Raw genomic sequence first — 12155 nt, forward strand, 5'->3', positions numbered from 1 at the left:
AACCATGCAGAGAACATCTGTGTATACCCTGAACCTCCGCTTTGACAGACACATTAAAGAGCGTCGGGGCGGCTGAGTGTGGGTGGGATTAGTGCCATCTGGCTGTGGTGTCTTTGAGCTCATGTGCGGTCCCGCCACATGTCCGTCTGTCTGTGCAAATGACCCACGCTGTAATACAGAGCATGTCTAAGAGGGATTTAGGACAGCGGGCCTCTGATTAGTATCTGGATCCAGAGGAGTTTTCCTCGCTTTTCTCGCTTCCATGCACTAGACACGGTGTGCTGCAGGGCCAAACTGGGTAGCAGGGTTACCTGTTTGACTTTTTAAAACTTATCCACGTTTAAAGTCATTACCAAGGGTAAAGTTGTTAGTTTTGAGCCAGTGAATCTCGATAATTCTACTCTCACCCACATTAGCCAGTGTGACTGGGACTACTGCCAGTATTAAGTGAGCGTGGAATTTTCACTCCTTGCTGGTTTACTGAAATCCTTAAATCTGTTTATCATAGCTTGGCTTTCAGATTTTTTTTTATGGATTGTCATGTGATCAGACTTACCAGACTATAAATTGTTTAAAGTTACTGGAGCAGACGGCTGGTATTTTCTGATAGCTTCTGGTTCCAGTGGGTGGTCAGCAACAGTTAGTTTTGGGTGTGAAGAGAAGCAGTGGATTAGGTCTTAAAAGCAGATTTTGAGGGATTTAGTTTTAGGGGAGAATCCTAGAGGCTCTTGTTCTTGGGGAGCTTGCATTGAAGTTTGAAACCCTCAGGAGCTTCTGTGAATTCCTCAGACATCCTAACCCAGGGGTGGGCAACTCCAGTTCTTGAGGGGGGTGTCCTGCAACTTTTAGATATGTGCCTGGTCCAACATACCTGAATCAAATGTATGGCTAATTACCAGACCTGTGAAGAACTTGACTGCAAACTGAGGAGGTAACTCAGCCATTTGATTTAGGTGTGATGGAACAAGGACACATCTAAAAGTTGCGGGACACCGGCCCTCGAGGACTGGAGTTGCCCACCTCTGTTCTAACCCTTCTGAGGTCTTTGTTCTATCATGGTTTTCGTTTTAGAGTTGAATGTGAGACCATTTGTCTGACAGCTGAAGAAATTGGGGCAAACCTCAGTGAACTGAAGCAAAGTTACAAAGAAAATTCCTCCACAATGATGTGAGAAATGATTGGACAGAAACACACTTTCTTCAGTCTTAATGAGTGTGTTTCACACTCAACCCTTTCAGATCTTAATTCAGTGATACCACTTTGATGATCACTTTTGTCATTCACATCATGTTATGGTAAGACGTACTGTTAGCTCCATCCCATGGTTTCTGCTGACTATCTGCCCTGCTTCATCATCTTTTTGGCAAAGTAAATAGCTCCTATTACAAGCTTGTGTAAATTTGCCAATGAGGTGTAGGAGATGTCAGTATTTTGCACTCTTTTGGTGTCCAATTGAAGTTGTTGTCATTTCACTCACATTTAGACCTGTGCAATACATACATGGAAGGATAGTTTCCCTTCAACAGTCTAACACGTTTCAGGCTTTGCAGACATAGATAATAGCAGTCCCAGATACGTCATGTTTTCTGGGTGGGAAGGGAAAGCTGTGCAGATGCATCCATGGCTTTGTGTTGAAGACACAAGAAATTACTCTTTATCGCCTCTAGCCTTAGCCAGGGAAACCTATAACTCTTCATCATTTTTACTTCAGAACAGTACAATCCAGCCCAGTTAGATGTTGTTAGCCTAATTAACGGGATCTGTGTTTCAATCCTGTAGAACAAAAAGTTTATTTCTTCTTTTAATGTAAGTACAGTGGGCTGAAAGTTTAGAAGCAGTTCCTTAAGTGCAACATCAAAGAGTTATGTAAAACAGCCTTGAAACTTTTTAAAAGGTCTAATTGGCTGTAAAGCCCCATTCTGAGCGCTCACAGTTGTGTTACATAAGAGTAGAGAGGTAGCCCGGAGTCCACAGCGCTAATTAAAGATCTTTGTTTCCATACTGTTAACCATTTTTCCCTCATATCCCCCTTTGCTGTCTATTAAAACACACTCCACAGAGGGAATCCCACACCCTCTCTCCTGTGTACCTGTTGTCATCATCACTATACAACAGGGCAGGGAAGCCCCTTCAGTGTTATTTGCTCAACTGTATGTAACTTGGCTGCCTCTTAGTGCACCTTATGGGCTGAATTCCTCTTTATCTTGAGCCCAGTGACCTAGTTTTATTTTAATTGGTGGAGATTCCTGCAGAATTTGGAATAATCAGATGTCTGGAGTAATTCATGAGGAAATACGATCTCCTCTATGTTTTGGTTGTGCTTTTTGCTTTGTTTTGCACCAAATACACACAAACTTAAACATGTTCATCAAGTCCTACAGAGCAATTTGCACCTATTTTTGCAGCAGGTTGTGTTTTTTTTTTCTCTTTTTAGCTACAAACACAGCAGCTGTGGAAATGATCAACGATATATAACGTTCTCTGTAATAATTCATTTAACTATGTTAAATAGGTTTCAGACCATACAATTGTTACATATCTATGCAAATATTCTGTGCTTATAAGTATATGTTAATAAGAAAGAAACACTTAGTTTCTATGCAAACATTGTCTTCATTCTATGCAGATTGCTGCTGCTCATTTTCTTACTGATAAGTGAAAATATCTCAGCAACCTTCTGAACTTCCATACGCCAGTGCGCTTAGATCGTCAAATCAGCTACGTTTGGAAATCCCTGAGACAAGGTTAAAGACCAGAGGTGATGGAGTCTTTGGGGCGGCTGTCCCCAGGTTCTGGAACAGGAACAACATCTTTATCTATTATTTTCAGTTTCACAATTTGCAGTTCTGCACATTACTATTATTATTCATCAAACAAGCACAAAAGTATATTTACCTTTTATTTGTTCATCCGTTTGTCTAAAGTTGTTTTTTTAAATGTTCTCTTAAAAAAAAGTTTGAATTGAATTAAGGATTGTGGGATGCAAGCTGTTCATTCGCTCTCAACCGCACCTCTCACCCCGCCTGCCTCCATTCATGTGGCTCCTCGTCTCACCCGCAAGCGCCAAGCATGGCTTAGATTCCTCACTGGGCCTCATTTAGGTTATGAAGCACAGACAGATCTTCTCACAGAATTGATTTATTTGAGTTGGGTTCATTAACCTTTGCATGTGAAAACTCTGTTGCAATCATAAGACTTGGATTCTGCATGTACTCCAGGCCACTTTTTTTCTACTTCAGTGCTAAGAATACTGCAGCTTTCAGCAGATGGTATTTTTTCTACTTTATGCATACTGCAAGCAGCATTGGTTTATGAAAATTACGCAAATTGTCAATTGCCAGTTATTTTTATTGAATATGTATAGATATGGGTGTGCTTTCTCATAAATGCGTGCTCAGTGCCTCATTTGTGGGCCAGCTGCTTCACATAGAGAGACCCCATTTTCTTAACAGAGCTATTTTAGGAGCACATCTTCCTTTGCATCTAGTGTCAAAATCTGAAGGTCATGCAAACTCAGGTTTGCAAACATTTAGCACCTGCAAATAGCTACATGGATTTGCCTGTCTGTGTTTAGAGAATACTGAGGGAAACTAAAGAGAATGACATCTACTGAGGCAAATTAAACAAGTTGAAATAAAAAAGCGATGATAGAAGGGAAAAACCAAACTGTGGTACAAAGAGAAAGAAAATTCATCCTCTCCACTTGCATGTTATTGCTCTGAACTATGAAACAGTCAGGGCGTGGGGATCAGAATTAGAGGAGGTTGTGTTAAATTGCCAAATTCTCATTTAATGAAAGAAAACCAAATCTGGATTAGTTTTATTAATAGCCTTTTCCCCTGGGCCAAATGGAGAAGAAGGGAGGGACATGGCAAAAAGCTTTTTAACTGGAATGGTTAAGGCTCTTTGCCTTCTTTCATTCTGCAGTTAATTAAGAAGAACCACCAGGATCTTGATATTTGCTGTTCCAGTAGAATGAGGTAGAACAGCTGCAGCTTTTCACTTTACTGTTTTATGGAGTGGAGTCCTCCAGCTGATTTTGCAGCTCTTCTGGCCCAGTTCGGTACTTGACTTGATTTAGGGATCACTTTTGTCCCTGTTTCTTATTTGACATGGCAAATGTTTTTACTTATTTTTGTGCTGTTGCAAGATGCAGCACACACTGAAAGGAAAGAGATTCTGGAGATTTGTTACAGTTAAAGCTGATGTATTTTTTCCATCATGTCTTTCAGTCCCTGAGGATCTGTCCCTGGAGGAGAGGGATGAGCTGTCAAACATCCGACGGAGGAAGAGAGAGCTGCTCGATGACATTGAGGTGCGTTTTTGCAGTCCTGGTCATACAGTAAGGACTCCATCGAGCATCAGTCACATCACTAGATGGTTGGACATCCATTGATTATTTAGTTCCCAAACTTTTTGCCAGCCACCATTTACACTCGCAGATGGAAGCAATTTAATTTGGAAATAAAAGATATCTCTGTTTTATTCTCAGTGCTTACTTAGTATAATGTCTCACATTTTATCAGGATCAGTTGCTCTTTATCCCTGCTACAGCTCTGTGGGTCTATTTGCATGCTGTGGATAATGCCAATATCTCAACTGATCTCTACACACCCACTTACTTACTCAATAAAACTGATGTATGATCCAATACTGAAAGTTCATTCTTGGTCCATTTTCTGTTTGCCACTTCCTTCTTTTGACATAAAGAACAAAAACAGCTGGATGATGATCTGTTTTCTTTCCCTCAGAGGTTGAAATTTGAGATTGCAGAGGTCATGACAGAGATCGAACAGCTGACGTGTGTCGGGGAAAGGTAGGTCAGATTGTTGTGCTCCTGGTTATGTTAATTGGATTTAGTATGCTAACTTGTATTTTTTATTTGTAAGAGCTCCTGCAAATGTTTGGTTTTTATTTTTCTTGGACCTACTCTGTGTTTTAATAGTTTTATCCCAATGGTTCTGCAAGCACTAGAACACAGAGGATCTGAAAACAGTATTTTTGGATGTGTTCTGATGTTTTCTAGTATATAATTCCCAGTAAAAAAGTACGTTATATATATTTGCATCAATTCAGTTGTTATTTTGTCAACAGAGTATATTTAAAGGAAGAGTATAGATAGTTTTAGCTCTCCATAGCATTTCTAAGGCGACTCCTTGTAAAAGGTTCTGTATATATATCTATATATATATATTTCCACATTTTGTCTTCTCATTCAATGTATTTATTGGGATTTAATGTGATAGACACACACATAGTGGCTAATTAATGTGAAGTGGAAGGAAAATCATACAAGGTAAAAATTGTTTCGCAAAAAAAAGTATGAAAATGGTGGCACGTATGTTTTCAGCCTGCTTTACTCTGCTACCTCCAAATAAAATGCAGTGCAGTCATTTGGCTTCAGAAGTCACCTGATTATTAAATAGAGCCCAAATGGGTTTTTTCTAATCTCAGTATAAATGCTGCTGTTCTGTTTCTGGCCTCAGAGGTTTGTTAGAGAACATTAGAGAACAAACAGCATCATGAAGACCAAAGGAACACAGCAGACAGGTCAGGGAGAAGGTTGTGGAGAGGTCTATAGCAGGATTAGGTTATTAAACAACATCCTAAGCTTTGAACATCTCATGGAGAAATGTTTTAACTCATTACACAAAAATGGAAAGATTTTGGCCAAGCTCCAAGCCTACCAAGAGATGCCGTTCAACCTAAAACAAACACTGAGCAAGGCGATAATTCATCAGAGAAGCAACCAAGTAGCCAGTGGTATTGGCGGCAGAGATTCCCTACTCTGGTTGACGGTAGAACTATTAGGAAGAAAACCATCAGTATGCAGTTTGCCTCAAGCCATCAGAGGATGCAGCAAACATGTGGACCAAGGGTCTCTCATCAGAACTTTTCAGCCTACATCCAAAACACTGTGTGGTTGAACACTGCATATCTCCATGAACATCCCATCTCCACAGTGAAACATGCTGTTGGGATGCTTTACTTTAACAGAAAATTAGTTAGAGTTGATGCGAAGATGGATGGGTCTAAATACAGAGCGATCCTCTTAGAGGCTGCTCCAGACTTGGGTCTAAAGTGGAGGTTCACCTTCCAGTAGGACAATGACCCTAAACATCAGAGCTACAATAGCATGGTTTAGATCAATTCAAATATTCATCTTTCAGAATGGCCCAGTCAAAGACCAGACCTAAATTCCTTAGAAAAATGTCATCCAGTCTTACTGAGCTTGAGCTATTTTGCAAAGAAGAAGGGCAAAAAAGTCAGTGTCTAGATGTCCAAAGCTGGTAGAGACATACCCCTAAAGACTTGCAGATGTAATTGCAGCAAATGTTGGTTCTGCGAAGTATTGAATGAGGGGGTTAAATAAAAATTCAGGCGGCACTTTTTAGATTTTCATTCTACAACAGACTGAAAAACGATGTACAGTACAGACCAAAAGTTTGGACACACCTTCTCATTCAAAGAATTTTCTTTATTTTCATGACTATGAATATTGTAGCTTCACACTGAAGGCATCAAAACTATGAATTAACACATGTGGAATTATATATTGAACAAAAAAGTGTGAAACAACTGAAAATATGTCTTATATTCTAGGTTCTTCAAAGTAGCCACCTTTTGCTTTGATTACTGCTCCGCACACTCTTGGCATTCTGTTGATGAGCTTCAAGAGGTAGTCACCTGAAGTGGTTTTCACTTCACAGGTGTACCCTGTCAGGTTTAATAAGTGGGATTTAGAGCCTTATAAATGGGGTTGGGACCATCAGTTGTGTTGTGCAGGAGGTGGATACAGTACACAGCTGATAGTCCTACCGAATAGACTGTTAGAATTTGTATTATGGCAATAGAAAAGCAGCTAAGTAAAAAAAAAAACGAGTGGCCATCATTACTTTAAGAAATGAAGGTCAGTCTGTACTGTATATAATTTATTTTTGAAATAAAACCCTATCTAAAGCTGGTTTTTGTTTTAAAACACACGGAAAACTAGTTGTATCCGGACAAAAACGTGCCTTTAGATTGGATTCATTGTCATATCTTCTGTAACCTTTTACATAGATAAACTGTTAAAGTCATTGCTGCCAGGAGGCGTTGACACCGAAGTTCTATCATCATTACTTGTTTCTGTTTGTCTTTTAATTCAAGAAGATTATTATCTTTATTATTTTCCCTCAATACCTAATATTTGTCCATTTGGACTCGAGCATAATTATTCAAGTAAAGAATTAATATTTTAAGTTTATGTGAACATAAACTGAGGCAGTTTTGTGTTTGTGTTCCAGCAAAACATCTCAGAGGAACAAACAGATCGCTATGGGCAGGAAGAAATTTAACATGGATCCCAAAAAGGTACTCTGCTCTGTTTCTTCCTGATGCTTTTATCCAAACCTCTGGTATCTGCACAGCCTGAAACTGAACCACTCTCCTGGGCAGCACTGCATAGTGACCCAGTCTCAGCTGGGAAATTCTGTGGTTTCCATCACTCACACACGACCTAGACTAACAGGCATCCTGTTTTCCTCCCCTCTCCTGCAGGGAATCCAGTTCCTGCTGGAGAACGACCTCCTCCAGAACACTCCAGAAGACATCGCTCAATTCCTCTACAAAGGCGAGGGGCTCAACAAGACCATCATTGGGGACTACTTGGGCGAGCGGTGAGGGAGAAAAATCTTCTTTATGAGAGATTTACACCCACCTTTGTGTTTAAAGAAGAAAATCTTTATTGACTAATTAAGGAGAACATGACTAAGCTCCCTCAGAAATGAAGCTTTGAGGCAGTGTGGGTGTTGTGTTGTATGGAGTCCACCCATGTGATCCTAAAGCTGGTTAGAAACAGAACCATCTAGCTCCTCACACCTCAGGCCAGGCTGTAAAAAACAAGAATGAAACCATCTGTAAGTGTAACAGGCAGAAAGAATTATGAGATAAAGTTAAGATAGTTAAACATATTCTGTGAGTCGCACATGCATTCAAATACATGAGAAAGAAGCAACAAGATGTAGAGAGAAAAACACAGGAAGGATAATATTATCAGATATGGCTGACATCTATAGCTGAAAAGGCAGAAACCAAGAAGGTAGTGAATTTCATTAGGGTGAACGATCTTTCTGTGGAACATTGCTGATCAGACAGCGCTAAGTTCAGCATTTATTGCTCACTGATTGCATTCTGCTGATCCACAATTCATCTTTATTTCCAACATAAAATTACAACAATGCAGCTTCTAAAACTATCCAGTAGAACAGGTTCAAAAAGGATTGCTGGGTGTCGCATGGGAGCGTCGGTAACCGACGGCTGCAGACATAGTGGGTTGTTTGATAGGAAATAATAGGGGCAGACTTTTTCACCTGCATCTGATGCTGCCAAAAAGATTTGCTAACATTTCCTATTCCAGCATGTTCCATGACGAACAGAGTAGGTCTCTTAAAGCGATATAATTAGCTGTAACACATTCAGCTTCCTGTTATCTGTTGAACTATCAACCACCGTTCGAATGCAGCATACTCAGTGAACAGCTGGGTCCCCTCTGTAGGAAGTAGTTTCCCTTCTGGAATCTTCTTGCAGCTTTTGTGCTTCTTGTGACCTCATTTTTAAACCCATCAATGATAATGAATGTCTGAGTCTGAGTCCTGCAGCCACACCTTCCACACCAAAGAGAATGTATGTACCTGACTTTGTGAAGTGCCTTGAGACGACATGTTTTGTGAATTGGGACTATATAAATAAACTGAATTGAAACTGAATCGAAACTGAATTGAAAGTTGTTGTCACAGCAAACTATTAACACAACAAATGATGTGTTCAATGATTGGATAAAAGTTGGATTTTTAGCTTCTGACCAGCTGATCACCTCTGTTTCTACTTTCATTGAAATTACATTTCAATTTGGACTGATATATTCAAATTATTTAATTTGACTCAACCAGGCCTAGTCTGGTTGTTAATTGTTAATTAGGAAATGATAGAAGAAATAAAACCCGCTGAAATCATTGAGGGTTCCTTACTGTATTCACTTTTACTTTATTTCCTTCTCTTATATTTTTTCCTACATCTTCACGCATTTTTAATTTATGCCCCAACCATGAATCTTCTTAATTTACTTTTATTAAAGTGCCAAATTTGACATAACATATTTGAAACCATATTTATACAAATTGTTCTGCTCAGTTGATCCCCATTTAAAAACTATGCGTATACACTATTTTAGTTTGTTATTAAATGTAAAATCTATGAATTTGCTCAGTAATGTTTGCCTAAATATTGAAGGGTATTGCAGATTTGGCTCAAATATTAGTGATGTCTAAGTGGTATGGATTAAATTAAGTCCTCAAAAGACTGAGGATGAGCATTTAAATGAAATTAGCTAAAGTGACACCGAACAGCTCATTTGCTGAATAAAAAAATAAGCCAGGCAGTCAGTCTGGACATTAGCAGCACGTTATAAATTGTTGGATAATAAGGAAACAAAAATAAGAAAACTGAGTAAATGATGAGTGGCTACAACCAGGCGGGCTGTTTGGAAAAGGGAGGAGCTTATTTGCATATTCATAAGTCAGAGTCATGCATCTTCAATGAGTCCCAGGTGCAGTGACATCTAAGCCTTTTAAATTTATGAAGGGATTATTTTCAAAGGCTAAATCTCCTTGGTATTAACTCAACATGAATATTTAAAAGATATGTGATTTTCATCTCATATTTTTAAGTTTTAACTAATATTTTTATTGTAACCTAAACAGAAAAAAGATTCTTCCTTTAGAAAAATGAGCTAGAAAAAATAAGGTTTAATGAAAATCTGTTTAATATATAGTTATTTGCAAACCTGCTAAAAATATATAAAAAAAGAAATTCATCTTATATAAGACAAATTCATGCTAATAATTTTCATACATTTTCATATTCTAAAAAATTATTTCCTTTTATGTGTTATTTATTTATTCAATGGTGAAAAAACCGACATAAAAAGAAAGCATTTGTTTTTACCAAACTCACCAGTTTCTGCCATTCTTTTGCCATTTTTTGTTATTTTTACCATGACTTTGTTTTCTTGGGGTTTAAACAGGCTATGACAGAGTGACACATTTTAACTACAAGATTAACTTCAAGATGGGAAAGACAAGAGATCATGTCATTCAGTTTAAACAGGTCTGTTGATCTTCATAAGTCAAGAAAGTGGCTAGAAGAAAAGTTACTCACTTGAACTTGCCTATTCTGTATCTTTAGTCAGAGCAGTAATTAAAAAGTTTAAAACCACTTTAACTGTGACAAACAGCTGGAAGAGGAACCAGTTTTTTCTTGTAATCACACACGGTGAAGGGGATAATAAAAAAATATGAGAAGAAATATGTGCAGCAGAGAGAGGCATCTTAGGGTTGCTGTTACAACAATTCATTATAGGGTTTTTCTTTTACTAGAGATCAGCTGCTGACCAGAATTGGACAACTTTCAGGTTGATCAGCTCTGACCAGGGATTTGATTTTTAACCTTAGCGGATGCACCACACCAAAACGAAACCAGGTCGCATTGCCAACTGCACTCCTCAGTGTGGAAGTTGTTACTGATTAAAGATGACTCATTTTGCTCATATCAGAGATAAAAGAAGCTTGTTAAAAGGAAACTGTTTTCACTACGACATGTTGAAATACAGGGGTTGGACAATGAAACTGAAACACCTGTCATTTTAGTGTGGCAGGTTTCGTGGCTAAATTGGACCAGCCTGGTAGCCAGTCTTCATTGATTGCACATTGCACCAGTAAGAGCAGAGTGTGAAGGTTCAATTAGCAGGGTAAGAGCACAGTTTTGCTCAAAATATTGAAATGCACACAACATTATGGGTGACATACCAGAGTTCAAAAGAGGACAAATTGTTGGTGCACGTCTTGCTGGCGCATCTGTGACCAAGACAGCAAGTCTTTGTGATGTATCAAGAGCCACGGTATCCAGGGTAATGTCAGCATACCACCAAGAAGGACGAACCACATCCAACAGGATTAACTGTGGATGCAAGAGGAAGCTGCCTGAAAGGGATGTTCGGGTGCTAACCCGGATTGTATCCAAAAAACATAAAACCACGGCTGCCCAAATCACGGCAGAATTAAATGTGCACCTCAACTCTCCTGTTTCCACCAGAACTGTTCGTCGGGAGCTCCACAGGGTCAATATACACGGCCGGGCTGCTATAGCCAAACCTTTGGTCACTCATGCCAATGCCAAACGTCGGTTTCAATGGTGCCAGGAGCGTAAATCTTGGGCTGTGGACAATGTGAAACATGTATTGTTCTCTGATGAGTCCACCTTTACTGTTTTCCCCACATCCAGGAGAGTTACGGTGTGGAGAAGCCCCAAAGAAGCATACCACCCAGACTGTTGCATGCCCAGAGTGAAGCATGGGGGTGGATCAGTGATGGCTTGGGCTGCCATATCATGGCATTCCCTTGGCCCAATACTTGTGCTAGATGGGCGCGTCACTGCCAAGGACTACCGAACCATTCTTGAGGACCATGTGCATCCAATGGTTCAAACATTGTATCCTGAAGGCAGTGCCGTGTATCAGGATGACAATGCACCAATACACACAGCAAGACTGGTGAAAGATTGGTTTGATGAACATGAAAGTGAAGTTGAACATCTCCCATGGCCTGCACAGTCACCAGATCTAAATATTATTGAGCCACTTTGGGGTGTTTTGGAGGAGCGAGTCAGGAAACGTTTTCCTCCACCAGTATCACGTAGTGACCTGGCAACTATCCTGCAAGAAGAATGGCTTAAAATCCCTCTGACCTCTGTGCAGGACTTGTATATGTCATTCCCAAGACGAATTGACGCTGTATTGGCCGCAAAAGGAGGCCCTACACCATACTAATAAATGATTGTGGTCTAAAACCAGGTGTTTCAGTTTCATTGTCCAACCCCTGTAGGTCCGTGGTTTGTTCAGGTTGCAAAAGAGTGAGAGAGAGTGAGACTTTTAGCAGATAACAGGAAGGCTTTACATAGACTGGATGTTGAATATCAGCTTCAAGACCCTGAACGGTGCATCTCTGCTTTGTACATGTATTTACCAGGGGTGCCAATATGGTGGGGGTGGCTGTAAAGACTAGCTTGGTTGTTTTTCCGATATTAGATCCCATTTCCTTCCGTTGCCTGGGCACAGATAC

The 12155-nt window shown here is 39.7% G+C and overlaps 1 protein-coding gene across 2 annotated transcripts in view; it reads left to right on the forward strand.

Annotated features, from left to right (window-relative positions):
• The window catches only part of LOC124875486 (cytohesin-3), a 47940-nt gene that overhangs the window by 13753 nt on the left and 22032 nt on the right, over positions 1–12155 (forward strand). Inside the window, exons 1-5 of one of the 2 annotated variants that reach the window (XM_047377688.1) lie at positions 4000–4063; positions 4233–4315; positions 4752–4816; positions 7287–7353; positions 7540–7658. In XM_047377688.1, the coding sequence (XP_047233644.1) occupies positions 4015–4063; positions 4233–4315; positions 4752–4816; positions 7287–7353; positions 7540–7658 (383 nt within the window). In that variant the 5' untranslated portion in view covers positions 4000–4014. Of the gene's footprint in view, positions 1–3999; positions 4064–4232; positions 4316–4751; positions 4817–7286; positions 7354–7539; positions 7659–12155 lie in introns of those variants that run through there. The other variant, XM_047377689.1, reaches the window with a different exon arrangement.

Source organism: Girardinichthys multiradiatus, chromosome 10 (genome assembly GCF_021462225.1).
Source record: "Girardinichthys multiradiatus isolate DD_20200921_A chromosome 10, DD_fGirMul_XY1, whole genome shotgun sequence".
In the NCBI taxonomy this organism is placed as follows: Eukaryota; Metazoa; Chordata; class Actinopteri; order Cyprinodontiformes; family Goodeidae; genus Girardinichthys; species Girardinichthys multiradiatus.